We start from the raw sequence: 17023 nt of genomic DNA, 5'->3' as shown, positions 1-17023 counted from the left end.
TCAGGGTTATTCTTACTCTTGGGATCACACCTGAATTCACAGGGGCATATGGATAGGGGTACACTGAGCCTCTGCTACAGGGAACTGGCATATCTGAGACAGCAAGCCAACCACGACCACACACGTGTCAGAAACACGGTCATGCACTTACCCACTTATTTACTGTGGACTTTGTTGTTGCAACCCAGATTGCAGGAGGGGGATCTGCCGATCTGTCGAGTTCCATCTAAAAACCAAACATCAAAGTCTTCTTTGTCAAGGGCTGATAACTCTGAGCTGTTAGCCCCGAGATGAGCTATTAGCATGCGATACATCAGGGAGCACAACTCCTTTGTCGACACCCGTACACACCTGTACACACCTGCACCAGGCTTGCAACAGTAAGCTGTAGACACATAAGAAAAGGTCTCCAAAGAAGTGGAGAGGCTGCACGGCAGGCGAGTACTCTCCCACCAGAGAGCTGCCTGCAGCTGCTCCTGTGCATGTGCACGTGTGCACTTACACTTTGAGGGTCTCACTCAGTCAGCCAGGCTGCTTCTAAATGCATGGTTCTCCTGCATGAGCACAGGCACTGCTGTGGCCAAGGGCACGGCTCTAAATGAAGTTAACTATTGAGACCTAAGTGACACAGTCAAAAGGACAAGGACTTTCTGGAACAAAAGCAACATTCTGCCTCTGCTAGTCTAGTTTTTACGTTGTATGTGTGTATGTGCACTTTTCTGAGACAGGTTCTTGCTGTGCCTTCAAAGTTGACCTTTGGTGGCCACCATGCTTAGCTTACATTCTTCCTTAAAGAGCAAATACATTTCTTCCTTTTAAAAAAAAAAAGATTTATTATATCTAAGTACACTGTAGCTGTCAGATACACCAGAAGAGGGCATGAGATCCCATTACAGATGGTTGTGAGCCACCATGTGGTTGCTAGGATTTGAACTCAGGACCTCTGGAAGAGCAGCCAGTGCTCTTAACTATTGATTGCAATATCCTCTTCAACCCAATAAACCCATTCAATGAAAACACAACTCAGTAGTTAGGAACACAAGCTGCGTGTCTGTACTGGGCAGATTTCCCACCGCACTCTCTATTCCCCTCCTAGGAGATCCCTTATCATTTGCCCTTAACCGTCCTGCTGTTCCTGTTCCTTCGTCTCCTCCTCTGACTCCCCCTCTTCCGTTTTCTCTCCTTTTTCCCACCTCTCTCCCTGTCTAATCATGTATTGACTTAACATAAATCTACACTTAACCACTGAGCCATCTCTCCAGCTCCCCATTTCTTCCTTTTTTTTTGCGAATGTTTATAGGGAAAAAATCCTAATACGGTGGATACGAAGTTAGCCCTCACCTGGGCACAGGCTCATCAGGATCACATCACTGCATGCCCTCTGGTCCTTTCAGAATGTTGAACATGTAAGACCTGCACTTATACTCAAATGGAACCACTCTTCTTCCAACACCAGGACACTGCATGGAGTGGGGGGGGTGCATTTCTTGACTCTTGGTTACCAGGAATTCTCAGTGATTGTCTTCAACATATAGGTACCCTGGGCTGCCTTCTTTAGCTTGCCATCCACAGCCATGAGCTGCCAGTGCCTGCAGTGCGCACACAGCTGAGTCTCTTCTATGGCTGCTTCCTCTACTTCCCTGGCAGATGCTTCCCATCTGTACTGTGTCCACCAGGGTTGCTGGAGGCAGTGCATTTGCTGTCTGAAGCAACTGGCTCTCCTCCTTCAGGAGACCTTCCTTTCCTCAGTGCTGAGCCTAAAGCCTTAACACAGACCCTTCTGCCTTTCTGTCTATTCACAGACACCCTCAACTGCTTATGTTCTTCCTTTTCAGGGCAGGGCAGGAGAGCCGGGCAAACTGCAGATGCCTGACACAGCATCACTAGGATTTACTGCAGGAAAGTCATCCATGCCCAGAGATGTGCTTCAGACATCACAACTTGAGTGCATGAAAACTCTTCCTAAGCTGTTGATGGTGGCTCTTCTTGACCCCATATCTGGTCTATGCAGATTCTGCTGCACATTCCTAAAGTCCACAACCTTGGTTGGGAGATTCAGAAACTCAACCTACCTTGAGAACTGGTGCTTTTTCCTCACAAATCAGAACCCGAATGTCAGGGTTCCTTAGGTCTGTACAGTAGATCTTCCTGTCCCGTCCTCCAGAATATACATGTGTAAAGGCATCATTGACCTGCAGGGCCCAAACGCCTTCATCATGGACTCGGTATGTTGCGATGCATCTTTGCTGGCCAAGGGACCACAGGCGAATCGTCCCATCAGAACTCCCAGAGAGGCACTACGAAAAAAGGACAGAAGGTGAGGGTGTTTCCAGGAGCAAACCAGTATGAAATGACCAAACCCAACATGCATCCACTGGCGAGTGACGCCAGAGCAAACTTGTCTGCAGACAGCCCTTACCTGTGTGCCGTCCCTGTGCAGCAGCAGGGCCTTCACATTGTCTGTGTGTCCTTTCAGCTTCATGAGTTTGGCGCAGGTTCTCGGGTCCCACACTCTTAGAACCTGACAGTTTTTACAGAGTATTAGATAAACCAGATCAGACACCCCAGCTTCTGAAAGCACCCGACTTTCCTATCAAATGCCAACTATCACATTCTGGACATGAAACACTGCTGTAGCCAGTGAGAGCTGTCCACAGCTGCTAAGCTTAAGGATCGTTTTCTAATGCCAAATCACACAGCCCCCATCACTAACTATGTGCACATGCAATGAATACTTCTTTATAGTGAGTTTTACTATTTCTATTTTTTGGTTTGTTTTGAGACAGGAATTTGGCTGTGTTGCCCAGGCTGGTCTTGAACTCCTGGACTCAAGCAACCGTCCTGCTTCAGCCTCCTGAGTGCTAAGACTATGCATGCTACCTCACTGAGCTCTGTGTATGTGTCTAAGAACTGAAGAGATGCAATGGCCATTTTCTTGGGTTTAGAGATACTGGCCAGGCCTCTCTTACCTTCTCAGTAGACCCTGATACAATGATTGTTCCCAGTTGGTTCATGGCCAGGCTATAAATGGAATCTTTGTTCCCACTTAAAGAAGAAGCTATTGAGGAGAAAGGGAGTTCAATGTTAACAAAATCACCAGGTGTTTAGCAACTGTCAGCAAAAATCACAAGCTTACACGTTTGACTTTAAAAAATCCCATCTTTACACATACTTTAGGAAAATAAAATCTATCTGTAACAGAGATAATTCCAAATAACAGTATCATCAAAATTAATGTCTTTTTTTTCTAGATATGAGTATGTACACGTGCTTAATATATATCTGTTAAATGAACTGTGCTGCCATTTAATACTGACCCACAGAAGCAGCATGTTTCCAAAGATGGGCTTGCACCCACCAAAATTACTATATTATTTAAAGAAAATACAAAATAAAAACAACATTTCACATACAAATCATGTAATACAAACAAACAACCCAAACCCCAAACAAAAATCCAAGGCAACACTTTTAGCCAAAACCATGTCCATGCCCTTTGATTTGGAAGCCAAAGCAGAACTCTTTCCTCGGTGACTGGGTCACAAATACACACAAGTGGAGGAGTCAGCACATGTGAGAGCTGACAAACTGCTTCTGGGGATTCAGCCAGTGGTAACTATTGTTAGTGTGGTTTCTATGTTCATAAACCTCTAAGCAAGTCCAGCTGAGGCAGAATCTGTCACTAAGCCCATGTGTCTGACCTTCAGTATTTCAGAGACAGGCCTTACAAAGAGGGTAGGGAGGGGGAGCAAGCAGGGATTCAGCAGACAGGGTGTACCTGCTTAATCCCTGAAAAACAAAACAAATAAAACCAAATAAACAAAAACATCTCCAAGGGAACAAGGGAAAATACTTAGATCTGTGCATACTTCTGGGCAAAACAATACTGAAGCCATTATTAACAGTCTATCTGCCCTTCCTGAAACAGGCTGTCACATTCCAACTCTGCAGCCAGTCTACAGGAGCACCTGAGTCACAGACTGGAGTCTAGCCACTATGATTGAACACCTCTGGTCTCGGCCAGGCCAGACTCTGCTCTTACAACAAGTCCTCAGAGCCTTAGCCTGGAGGCCCTCATAGGCTGGCCTAGTGCAGTGTTGAACTTCCAGTCTAGATGCGTGTAAGCCCAACAAAGCCTTCTCAACTGTTACTGGAAACATCCTCTCCCTGGGTATCTCATCATGGCCATTAACTCAAAAGCGTGTAAATACTTTGGAGTAGGACTTGGAGGGCAGAAAAGAGCTTGCATTGCCACATATCACCTTAAGAACACTGGCTATGTGTGTCTGGGGCAGGGACATGCCAGGTACGCTGTGGGAGACAGGGTGTGATATGTCAGACATGCCTGCAGGGATTCACACCTTTGCACGATCTCGTGCACACACACACACACACACACACACACACACACACACATGGGTCAGAAAGGCCCCATCTGCAGAGGCACTGGCACTCTCAAATACAAAGCACTGTCTCGAGGCGACCACCACCAATGCTGCATAAACTACTTTATGTCACCTTAGAGCTTTCAGAGCTGTTGCAAACACCTTACTTGTGACGGTGTTGTTTGAGGCAGTCAGTGCTGTCAGAGTGTTCACATCCCAAAGGAATATCTGTCTGTCCAGCCCAGCCGACGCTACCAGCTCTTTATCCTTGGCATATGCTAAGGCCTTTACGTAGTCCTGTAACACAACAGATACACTCTGGTCTACGTCTTAAGAGCTGAGCTCCCCACAGGACAGGCAGACCTAAGGGTGGACATTACCTTATGCGTCCTGAGCGTGGACATGCAGAACCCTTTATGTGCATTCCAGACTTTGACTGTTGTGTCTGAAGAAGCAGATATTACTAGAAGAGATAAGAGAACATGCTCCAGCAAACAGATGCAATTTCAAACAACTTTTTACACATGCACACTCAAAAGCTCTTTCCAGAACTTACTCAACGATGCCTCAGAGATATGTAAATATACATACACATTATTGGTCTTAATTAGGATAAACTATTCTAATCTCCCAGGTAAAAAGTCCTTAGTTTACCTAAGAATAATTACTCAGACTGCAAAAACCAAGAAATGAAGCTTACCAAAGTAAGAAAAAGGTCATACTAAAGACACACACGCACGCACACACACAGGCACTGTAATGTAATAACAACTGTAGTCTACAGTTCAAATTTGTGTAAAACTAATTGTAGTGATCATGTTGAATGACTGAAAGGAAGCACCCGGTAACTAACGTTGTTACATTTTACTGTGGTCTCAGCAAGTGTGCATTTTTCTGCATCTATGTTGTGCTTTAATAAACGTAGACCAGGCATGGCTCACCAAGTGCCACATAAAAAGCTGGGTGTAGAGCACACATCTGAACCTACTCTAACTTCAATGCAGCAGACCTGAGTGACTGTCAGATCAGTAAGAGCCTCTGTCTCAGACACTACGGTGTAACGTGATAGAAGACACCAGATATCAACCTCTGCCTTCTACACATCCTAATGTGCACATACAAAAGACTTACATAAAAAAAAATGAAAAAAAAAAACCAAACAGAACTTTAAATCGTAAGAAGCCTGAGATGAACTTACATGTTTTCCCATTGCAGCAGAGAACGACATCGTTCACCCAGTCTGTGTGGTGCTCCATAGATGCTATGTATGGATCTTGCTGAAATGGAAAACCATAGAGTTGCTCAGATTCATTAACAGGACACACCATCACACTTAAATTAAATCCAGAGTAACATTTCCCCAAGTAGGACACACTGCTGGAGAGCTGATGCAGAAAAAAGTTTGTTTTAGGATACTGTCCATAACCAAAGCCCAGGTTTCCATGGCTGTTTTACACACAATGCTGGCAAAGATCACAAGCTCTGGGCTAGGCATGGTATGGGGAACAGGGCAGGAGGACAGAAAAGACCCAGCGAACCGGAGGCAGGGACAGCTGGCTCGTGGTGCCTGTGGTTCACTAGTCTGGGTAAACTGAGACAAACATGGACTTTTAGCTCCCAGATGCTGTTTGTCACCCTTCAGTGAGTCCCTATACTGCCTGTTCCTCAGAGAAGACAAGGTCTGAGACACGTGCTTGCAGCAGCACCCCAATCCAGTCACTGGCTCAGCCATGAGAGAGCCTTTTACAGACATCCCACACCCAGACAGACACATATATACTTATACTTCACAGGCAAGAGAATAGCTCTTTGCATGTCTAAGAACCAAGGCTATGCGATTTTGTCATAAAGACCAGGAAAAAGATGTTTGAGAGCAGGGCAGCCAGAGTCTTCTAGGCAAGGTCTTTAAACTTTCTCTTAATTGGTTAAAAATACTACAAACTCAAAAACTCAAACTAATTCAAAGGCGTGCAAAGGCAAACACAAACACACATTCGTACTTTTATGCTTTCGATACTACCTTCATCTGCTTAACAACTCAGTGCCCGCTGGACTGAGGCTGCTGGCGAAACCCTACCTGGCAGCTGTGCCAAGTACCCTCTTTCTACACTCAACACTGGTTCATAGAGTAGCTAAACGACATATTTAGAAAACAGGTTCCCGCACCAGGGCTCTGAAGTGAGTCTGAGCTCCAATTCACTGCACACTAGCCATTTAGCTGTCAGGATTCTCAAGTGCTAAGTCTTGAGAGGGACCGTGGAAATTCAGCTCGTGGTAAGCATGAGGGAACTAGGCACACAGTTAAGGGGTCAGTAAATGCACCTCCCCAATTGTTTTCTACATCCTTCACAATGCAACCTTCAAACAACCCAAGAGCTCCCTCCCTCCCTTGTGACTGCAGCTCTCCCTTTCCCTACACTGAAGTACCCTTCCCTGCTTAAGCAAGGGGCTTTCAGAACTGATGTAGGTCAGTTGGTGGCAGGGTGCTTGTCCAGCATGCACAAGGCCCAGAACTTGATGTTCAGCACTGCAAAAGAAACAGCAAGGCCTTAGGAAGCCCTAAGGAGTAGGAGAGAGCAGCCCCTGCAGCTTCACACCTACATTAGCCAAAAAGACTCCGTACTGTGAGGGCCTTAATCCCTTTAGAAAAGTACACACACTCAACACTTTGTTTTTCTATTTCCAGCACCGTTATTGAGAGACTTTTCAGATTCATAATTAAGTCGAAATCCTGTGGAAAGTGCTCATTCCCCACCAGCCGAATATTTTTACTCTTCTATGGCAGGCAACTCTTACAGCAAACTAATTTATGGCGCCCCTGAGTTAAGTAAAAATACTTGTGAAACTTTCCTGGAGGCGTTCTCTCACAGGTTTACAGAACTCTGGTGACATCTTTATAGAAGATGTTAAGAAGCTCAGTGTTCAGAGAGTAAAGCCGGGACTGAGGAAAGGAATTCCATCAGACAAAGCCACTGGTCCTAGATGTGAGTTAACCCAAACACATGACTCCTTCTTTACCTTGTGCTGATTGACACTCCATATTCTTATGATGGAGTCTCGACCTGCTGTGAAGAGTCTGTTGAGTGCTGGATCCAGTTGCAGGGCATTGACTCCATTCCGATTGTACTTCTCCACTTCATCTCGAATTACATAGGAAACCTGATGGGCACCAACGAAAGCCAAGCATGGTGAGGCCTGGCCTGCCAGTGCCAACACCAACAGTAAACTCACCTCGAGCTAATGCAGTTTGTCATCTTACTTCAGGAGGACTGAAATCTTGTGCGAACAGCATTACTGACAGCCCAGCTTGGGACAAGCAGATCTGCTTACTGCCAATGACCCAGACACCTAAGTCCTCAAGCCTCCCCTCTGCGCCATTTGTCTAAGCCATTTTCACCAACCTTTCAACAGTGTATTCTAAAATATACCCAATATCCCACTGAGACAGGGCAGTCAGTCAGAAGATAGAGGAAACACGGGAAGAAGCTGCCACCCCCACCAATCCTGCTCTGCCTCTTGCTGGCTGACAGACACCAGGACAAGATCTGTAGTCCCTTACAAGTAAGCTTGTGAAATGGCTGGTGTCCTGTGCTGTGCATCTGAACGTTTTACCCCAGCACCTCCTCCTCCAATGGCATGCATGGCTGCAGTGCACATAAGGCCCAGGGGCGACAGAACACTAGCAAGCTTTCCGTAAAGCCCACAGAGCAGATGGAGCAGCTTGCCTCACTCGCTGCTCAGAGAAAAAACGTACAGGAGGTGACGGAGTCCTTGCATGACCGGAAAGGTCTGTCTTCTACCTTACACTTGAAGTAAATAAAGATGTTTGGATTTGAGGGCGGACTGAGAATTGCCAGGCATGCGCAAGGCCTGGACTCTGCCTCACATATGACAAAGAAAAAGATGGGTGTCTGTGTCCAAAGTTCCTGTAGTCCTTTAGTTTAGCACCACTGTCACCACCAAACTCCGTACCTCCAGTGTCTGTCAAGGCCTCATTTGTGTTCTCTCCTGGACACCTGACCTTACCCTAGGCTATCCCCCAAGCTTTTGGAATCTTCTTGTGTTTTGACATTTCTAGATTTTTGTTCTTTGCTGTGCATCAGATCAAAAAGAAAGTGCATTTAGAAAGCACTTTCAATCTAGAAGTTTTGGTGCTTCATATCTGCAGATGAGGCCTGTGTGGATACTGTTGTGTCTGTTTTCTTTGTTCTTCTTGAGTGTCCATCTTTGGACAGTGGAATTTTCCAATGGACCCTTTGTCTTCTATACAATCCGTATTATCTCTTTATATTAATTTTGAAAAAACCCTCTTTTACTATTTTATAACTTTTACTACTACTCACCATGTAGCTCAGGCTAGCCTGAAACTTTCTATATAGCTCAGGATGGTATTGAGTTCCTAATCCTCCCACCCCAGCTGCTCAACTGTTGGGACTACAAGTATGTGTTACCACGCCCAGCTTTTACTAGTGTATTTTTCCAATAAATTATAATACAATAAAAAATAGAAACAATATCTTTAATTAGGAAATGGTTACACTACCATACATTAGGCTGGCAAGATGGCTCATCAGGTAAGGGTGCTTGCCACACCAGCCTGGAGACCTGAATCTGGTCCTTGGACTCTATATAAGGTGGAAGGAGAGAAGCCACTCTCAAAGTTGTCCTTTGACCTCTGCATGTGCCATGGCATGTGATCCCCACTCCAACAGTAACAACAAAGATTTAGAAAATTTACTCTACTGACAATTTTATGTGGTCATTAAAGGGAGAATAGAATTTATACACTGGTTCTTAAGACATTTCACATTAAATTTTATTCAAGTCCAGCAAGACAAAATGTGCTTCTTGTTTCACAAGAGTAAAATAAATACAAGGGCCTGGTGCAGAGCCCCAGTTCCTACTGTGAGATGTCTAGGACACTGTAACCCCAAGGTCTTTAACCATGACAAATGCTAGTCTTGTGTGTTGGCCTCCACTGCTCTCTGCCAGCCTGTGGAAGGGGAAGCAGGGCTCAGGAGGGGCTCCTTAGAAGAACGGGAAGAAACAAAACCCCCTGAATCAAGTGGGAATCATCCCAATAAACTCATTGTGTTTATTAAAAAAAAAAAAAAGATATCTAGACACAGAAAGACAGAAACGGACAAACTCAGAGCTTTATATGTAATTTATTTTTATTATATATATATGCATGCATTTGTGCATGTGTGAGTACACTGCCTATTGAGGCCAGAAGAGGCTGCCAGAAGCTGGGAGTTATAGATGGTTGTGAACTGCCTGACATGGGTCCTGGGAACCAAGTGAAGTCATCTCTAAGAGCAGTATGTGCTTAACTGCTGAACCACCTCCCAGTCCTGGGATTTAATACTCTCCTAGGGTAGTGTTCTAGGGCAAGAGCTTAACTGGAAGGAATAGCAAGCCAGGAGAAACATGGGCAGAGAAGCATCTAAGTTACTTTCTTATAATTTCATTGTGACAGTTGGAAGGCAGAGTTGAGGACTCATGACTATTCTCAGCTGCCTGCAAAAAGGGGCAGGCAAAATATGAGCTTTGTAAGGTAACAGGAAGCCAGGCCTTTAGTAAGAAACATATATTTTGTAAGAGCAAATTAAAGGGACTTGGACAGGAGAAAAATAACAGGGCAGCCCCCATCAACCAGCCACAGTGCAAGCCCTGTCTGACTCAGTAATGTGGGAGAGACCCTCCTTTAGCATCTGGAGCCAAAATATCCTCAGGGTCATTGGTAGTTACTGCAGAGATAATGGGGGGGGGGGGGAGGAGAGGGAGAGAGATTAACTTCATTCTCTGACCATTTAAAATTACTTTTGTGGTTTGTATATGAAGCAATGGCTTTTCTTAACCCAACTTCATCTCTGCATCATCACCTCTTCAAAAAAACCAGGCAGGGCTTCAATCACAGTACAAATGACTGCACACATGATCTGCTTTCCTTTGTAAAGGCTGAAGTCCAGGCTAGGCTCTAGTGTACCCTCTGCAAAGGGTCTCACAGGTTCAAACTACTCTTTAATAGAGACTAGGAAAGAGCATGCTTCTGAACTCACTGAATTGCTATCAATTCAGTTCCTGTGACTGTGGGTCTATAGTCCTTCTTTCATAACTGCCTGTCAGTCAAATTCCCATCCTTGCTCCTAACAACTGCCTGCTCTTAAAAAAAAAAAAAAAAGGATTTATTTACTATGTATCTCAGTAAACTGTTGCTGTCTTCAGACACCACAAGAGGGCATCGAATCCCATTACAGATGGTTGTGAGCCACCATGTAGTTGCTGGGAATTGAACTCAGGACCTCTAGAAAAGCAGTCGGTGCTCTAACCTCTGAGCCGTCCCTCCAGCCCTGCTACCTGCATTCTTTCTCATGTTTTCGCCATGGCAGCCCCTTCTGCACACAACACAGTAACTGTCATATAAAAATGGCTATGGGTATCTTACAGAGTAAAAACAAAACTCACTTTTACAAACAAGAGGACCAGACAAGGTGGTGCATGCTTTTATACCCAGTTCTTAGGAGGTAGGTAGGGGCAGGAGGATTTCTAGGCCAGCCTGGTTTACAGTGAGCTCTAAGACAGACAAGGTGTGTAGAGACTGAATTTTAAAAAACAAAGCAAACAAAAGAGGGAAGGTCGTGGGCTGGTGTACAGAGGTGGGTGGTACCAAACATCACTTCCATCTCTGGACCTACACAGTAGAAGGAGAGAACCAACTCCTACAAGCTCTTCTTGGAATGGCTCCCCACACTCCCAAGAGAAACTCCAAAGCATTCTAACCTCACAAAGGGAACATGGGGCAAACTCAGGCTCTTCAAAGCTGAACACTAATTCATGTCTATCTGGGTATCTAAAAGACACCAGAACGAGAGCACCTCTAAAACCAACAGGTTTTATTTCCATGTTTCTTTCCTGTAGTCTTTTCACCTCAGCTGATGGCTGCACTGCTCTTCAGGATTTTATAGTCTGTGGATTACTCTTCTCAAACTGTGGCTGACTGAGAGCATGCACACTGGGACATCACTGAGGATGAAGGGTTGCTGGGTGTGATACGGTTCCTGAGTTCAGAACCCACCACTTACTACTCCTCGCCTCACCTACACTTTACTACAGGACATGGAGGCCTCCCCCATCTGGCCTGCAGCCACTTCTCTGACCGTATCTACTGCTCTTCTTTCTCTAACCAGGTTGGTCTCTTTTCTACTCCACAAAGAGTCCTCATTCCTACCTTAGGATACTCACACCAGATACTCATTGGAATGTTCTCAATCTAGATGGCTTCCTGATTGCTGCCAAAGCCTTTCAAGTCACCTTCTCAAGTGAGGCCTTCTCTGCCCAGAACAAAAATTTCCCTTGTGCTTAGCACGTGGGAGGCAGAGGAAGGCCAGTGTCTGTGCGTTCCAGGCCAGGCAGTGCTACACACGGAGGCTAGTCTCAAACCACCAGCACCACCACCTCTGTTTCTTCTACTGCCAGCTCCGACGAGTTTTTAACCTCTAGAGTCTACTTGCTGTTTCACAGAATTATATGACATAGCACATACCTACTGTACATACATTTCAGTTAACACTGTCGACATCTGCTTTATTGAATCCATGCATTTGATTCATCTCATCCTCTTACATCTTTCTAAACAAGCAGCACATCCATGACACTTGTCTTGAAACTTTAGGCATGCGCGTCATCACTGTCTAGTTGTTTTTATCTTTACTATTTATATATATATTCATTTAAGATAAATTTACAGTGAAACACACCATAGATATTGTGACAAATCAGTTCACCCATGCAATACAAACCCTTCCAAAGACAGAACATCATCACACCCTCAAAGTTCCCTTCTCTCTCTGATGTGCACACTCTATCCTCAGATAACCTAACCCTAATTTTGTCACCACAACACCCTGTTAATAGGGGCATACAGCTCCTGAGCAAGGCTACTTCTAAATATCAGTTTAGTCCAGTCCAGGAAAACCAAATATAAGCATTATCCTACATCTATCCCCCCTGTCCTGTCCCAGAAGCTATGACTGTTTGTAACTCTATCTCTGCTGATTCTTTTTATGTGTGGGAGTACTTTTGTCACTGTCTTCAGACACAGAGGAGCGCATCGGATCCCATTACAGATGGTTGTGAGCCACCATGTGATTGCTGGGAATTGAACTTAGGACCTTTGAAGAACAGTCAGTGCTCTTAACTGCGGAGCCATCTCTCCAGATCAGCTGATTCTTAAACGTTATTTTAGCTCAGTGGGTAAAGAGCTTCACATGTCCTGCAAGCATAAGCATGAGGCAGAATTCCCAGAAACCATGCAACACCAGGTGAAGCAGCACACATCTGGAACCCCAGTGCTTACACAGCATGTTGGGAGGTGGGGATGACAGAGGTCCTGGAAGCTCACCAGTAGCCACACTGCACATGCCCTGGTGAGCGACTGTCTTAAGATGGAACACGAATATGGACAGTAGAAGTTATTCTGCTCTCCCATGTGTGCGTGCTGTGGTACACCATGTCTACATTCACATACGTGGTAGCACACACTAACTCCTTAGGACACACTCTAGTTTGCTTTCTTCTAAACCAGGGGTTAGCAACAAGTGCCTGAAGGACAAACTTAGCCTAAACCTTGTTTCTGTGAATTAGTCTTGCTGGATCATTGCCAAGTAACCCACTAGATGAATATAATATATTTTGTTTGAAGACTACATAGAAATTTCCGAAGATGGGTATATAGTATTTTGTTTCCCACAATAGCAACATTCCTACAGTGAATACTCTTAGAGAAGTAGAGACAGATTACAGACATATATGTCATTTTGTAGAAAATTTCTTTTAAAGACAAGGGCCTTACTATGTAGCTCTAGGTGACCTAGAATGCAGTGTGTATATCAGGCCTGCCTCTGTTTCCTGAGTGCTATCATTAAAGGAGTATGCCACCATGAAAGGTTAGAACACATTTTTAAAGTAGGAACTGTGGGCTCAAGGGGCTGCTTTTAAGTTTGGCAAAGCAAGATACAAAGTGGTAAATACTACGACTCTGCTGGAAAAGCATAGGCATAGCTTCCACCCACTGTTAGTTCTGCCCTCACAGGAAAGTTATCTGCAGAGGTTTTGGTCCTACAGTTCGGGAGGTACTATTACACCTAGTGGGCAGAAGTCGGGGGATCCTAAATAACTTAAAGCACACAGGGCAGGATCCCCATCTCCTGCAGGGAAGGCTGAGCTACCCTAATGTGTAGAGAATGAGCAGGCTAAGAAGTGACACAGGACAGTCCACATAGATGCTATTCTCGAGACAGTGAAGGACAACTACAACTTACAGTTTTGTACCATTTGTGGGTTCTTCTTGCAATGTGCACAAGAGCGTCCCTTCTGTGCATCAGGAGATAAATTAGTCTGAGGCTTCTAGCATCGCTCTGTACCTACTGGACAGATTCTCAACATTCTCTTTAGCAGGCTAATTTCAGCTCTTGGTAGGAAATAGTCTAATCATAATCTGCTTGCCATGGAACAAAGTGCTAAACATCAGATTCTAGTTTCATTCTCTGGCTAGCTAAGCATGAAATTAGCCCTTCCCTGGTCTATATGCACTGGCCAACATCTGACCTATTTAAACACTTCTTTTTTGGCACTGGATGTGATTCATTTTCTTCTCCAGTCTTCTCTATTGTGTGTTGTCTTAATTTTTTTTTTTTTAAAGAGATGTTAAGGACAGAAGTCAAGGGCCTTGTGAAAGGCAGGTACATGCTCTACACTGAGGTGTATTCCTGTAGAGTCAAAGAATAACTTGGAGGCAGTTCTCATGGTCTACCATGTGGGTCCCAGGACTCAAACTCAAATCTTCAGGGTTGGCAGCAAGCACTTTCCCCCTCCAAGCTACCCTGCCAGCCTTTGTCTTTTAAGTCTTTACCCCCACACTGAATGAACTGATAATCCCTACTCTATTAAGAACCACTATCCTAGTGTGTAGAACATGAGTAAGTTACAACTGAGTTGGAATCAGCATTCTCACCCCCTGGCCCGGAGGCTGGGGTTTCTTCAGTGCCCTCAAGAGTACCCTTTAAAAGAGAAGCAGCACTTACTCAGAAAAAGCTAAAGGACTTTTAGATTCTTGTCACGTCCCTCATCCTTTATAGTATTTATTATTTGTGAGTACGTGCGTACATGTGTATATGTGTCTGTGTGTATGTGCAGGGGCATAAGCACAGACGCGTGTGTACATGCACCTGGAGGCTAGAGGTTGACCTGGGTGCCTTCCCTCATTGCTCACTCTCCACCTGGTATTTTCACGGGACCTGAAACTTACTGATCAGCAGGACTAGCTAACTTCTGGGGTACTCCAGTTTCTGCCTCCCTAGAGCTGAGATTCCCTGTGCCAACCAACATGCCAGGCTTCTTAACGAGTGAGGGGACAGATATGTTTAAGTGGGGACACAAACTCAGATCCTTGTTTGTGCTACAGGCCTTTCACCAGACTGAGCCATCGCCCCAGCCACACACCAACCACCTAGTGAGTACGCAGGGCCAGCAGAGGTGAGGAGTATAACGAGGACACTCACTCAGAAAATGTCACAGGTTTTCAGCCGGATGCTGGAGTTGCTCACCTTTGGCCTTCACTTCCGAACACTGAGTTCAATCTGTGGAGTGTTTACTGATTGCTGATCCCGTTCAGTCTCTTCCCCTCTTTGCACTTAGTGCACATTTAATGACTGAATGCATTTTCTTGAGGCGGTGTGTCTCAAGTAACCCAGACTAATTGATCTCAAAGTTGGTAGGTACTGGAGGATGACCTTGAATTTCTGATTCTCCTGCCTTCACCACAGAAACACATACCAGGGCTAGAGGTAGGTACAGGGAGGTACTAAGAAGTCCTGGTTTGATGTGGTGCAGGGGGTTTGAACCTTGCTCTCAGGACAGGAAGAACTCTGCCAAATGAGCTCCACCCCCCAGCCCGACTGGCAGCAAGCAAAACTCAAACGTACTACAAACCAAAGTGATTTGGGCAAACCCAAAGCACCACGGTGTGGGTTAGTGAACTTATCACTGGAAGACGTTAGGGAGACCAGGACTTAGTGGAAGATGCTTAGTGAGGACGGTGGAGAGCGGAGGCAAAGCCTATTGCAACGGGGAACTGTCATTTCCTCCAGCGCAGAGCTCCCACGTGCGACCCGGTCCCGCCACGCCCCCGCAAGGCCCCTCGCTCCCCAGCCTCACCCACCCGCGGGGGCCGCGCGGCCTCCGCCGCCGGGTCGCCGCTGTTCCGGAGGAAGGCGGCCGAGAGCAGAGGCAGGTGAGCGGGCAGCAGGCCCATGGCGCCGCCGCAGGCCCGGTACCCCGGGACGGCGGTTCCCCGGGACAGGGGTTCCCCGCGACCGCGGTCCCCCGCGACCGCTCGCGAGGCCCGCGCGCCCAGTCCGCCCGCCACCACCTCAGGCCGTTGGCGCCGCGGCCCCACCCCTCGCGCCGCTGCGCCCCGCCCCGCTATCCTCCGGCCGTCGAACCCCGCCGGTCACGGCCCGAGGCGTCCGCCCGCCCGCGGGGGGTCCCGACTGGACCGCAGCGTCGCCAAGGCCGCCGAGCTGGGCCGTCATACCTGCACTTTTCTCCGCCCGGCTGTGTTCTGCCGGTGATGGGCCGCCATCTTGCATGTTGACACTCCGACGTCACTTCCGGGAGAGTCGCGGCACCGGCGGATGTCCCGCCCTATTCTTTGGTTGGGTAGAAGGTAGGTAGGGCGTAGGCTTTCCGGCCTGGTTGCGCGGGGAAACGCTACCAGAGAAATAGAGTGCGGGCCGTAAAGCTAATGGAGTCACAGCGGAGAACCCATCCTCGTCGGACTCCGTATGGCTGAGCCCCACGGTCGCCCCAGCGCTTGCGTGCAGAGGGAAGCACTCAAGAGAGGCGTGCCCCAGCCACTTAAGTCAGTGCTTAATCGCTGAACCACCTCTCTAACTCCATATTTATAGGTTTTTAAAATAATAGTAAAAAATTGTTATTTAGTTATTTGAGGCATGGCCTCGCTGTGTAGTCCTGGGTGGCCTCAAACTCCTGCGGAGGTCAGAGAACCACTATTGATAGTCAGCCCTCTTCCACTATGTGGGCCTTGAGATTCTAAGTCAGACTTGGCAGTAGGCACCTTTATCCAGAGAGTCATCTCACCAGCCCCCCAGCTCCTTCATGATCTTACCCAGACTCTCAAGTGCTAGAATTACAGACTTGTGCCTGTACAGCTGGTAATATAGATCTTAGGATGTTAAATGAGATAACATTAGCCTAGGCCCTGCTAGATAGAAGACAATATATTTTAAATGATCAGCTTGGCAAAAACATGACCAAAGTATTCCCAATGGAAACCCACTACCTTTGTAAACTAATAAAAAAATACAAAGGGGCTGGAGAGATGGCTGAGAAGTTAAGAACACTTGCAGAAGACCTGGATTTGGTTCCTATCATCCACATGGGAACTCATGAACTGCTATAACAACGTCCAACCCCACACACCCCCTCTGGCCTCTACGGGTACTGCAGGAAGGTGGCACAGCCACACACGCAGGCACACACTCATACACATAAAACAGAAGTAAATCTAAAATAAAGAATTTCGAATATAGATACACTTGAATGGATAGAAAATG

The 17023-nt window shown here is 46.3% G+C and overlaps 1 protein-coding gene across 1 annotated transcript in view; it reads right to left on the bottom strand.

The window, feature by feature from the left end:
* WDR48 (WD repeat domain 48) overlaps positions 1 to 16034 on the bottom strand; it is a 30618-nt gene extending 14584 nt beyond the window's left edge. The window contains exons 1-9 of the mRNA XM_080933985.1: positions 15982 to 16034; positions 7404 to 7544; positions 5584 to 5662; positions 4766 to 4848; positions 4553 to 4682; positions 2970 to 3058; positions 2420 to 2521; positions 2073 to 2297; positions 152 to 226 (exon numbers count right to left, since the gene is read on the bottom strand). Coding sequence (XP_080790111.1) covers positions 152 to 226; positions 2073 to 2297; positions 2420 to 2521; positions 2970 to 3058; positions 4553 to 4682; positions 4766 to 4848; positions 5584 to 5662; positions 7404 to 7544; positions 15982 to 16029 — 972 coding nt within the window. The 5' untranslated portion in view covers positions 16030 to 16034. The remainder of the gene's footprint in view (positions 1 to 151; positions 227 to 2072; positions 2298 to 2419; positions 2522 to 2969; positions 3059 to 4552; positions 4683 to 4765; positions 4849 to 5583; positions 5663 to 7403; positions 7545 to 15981) is intronic.
* Between the last annotated feature and the right edge of the window lie 989 nt (positions 16035 to 17023).

This window comes from Micromys minutus (genome assembly GCF_963924665.1).
Source record: "Micromys minutus genome assembly, chromosome: 21".
Classification (NCBI taxonomy): Eukaryota; Metazoa; Chordata; class Mammalia; order Rodentia; family Muridae; genus Micromys; species Micromys minutus.
This window is presented reverse-complemented; position numbering and strand designations above follow the sequence as displayed.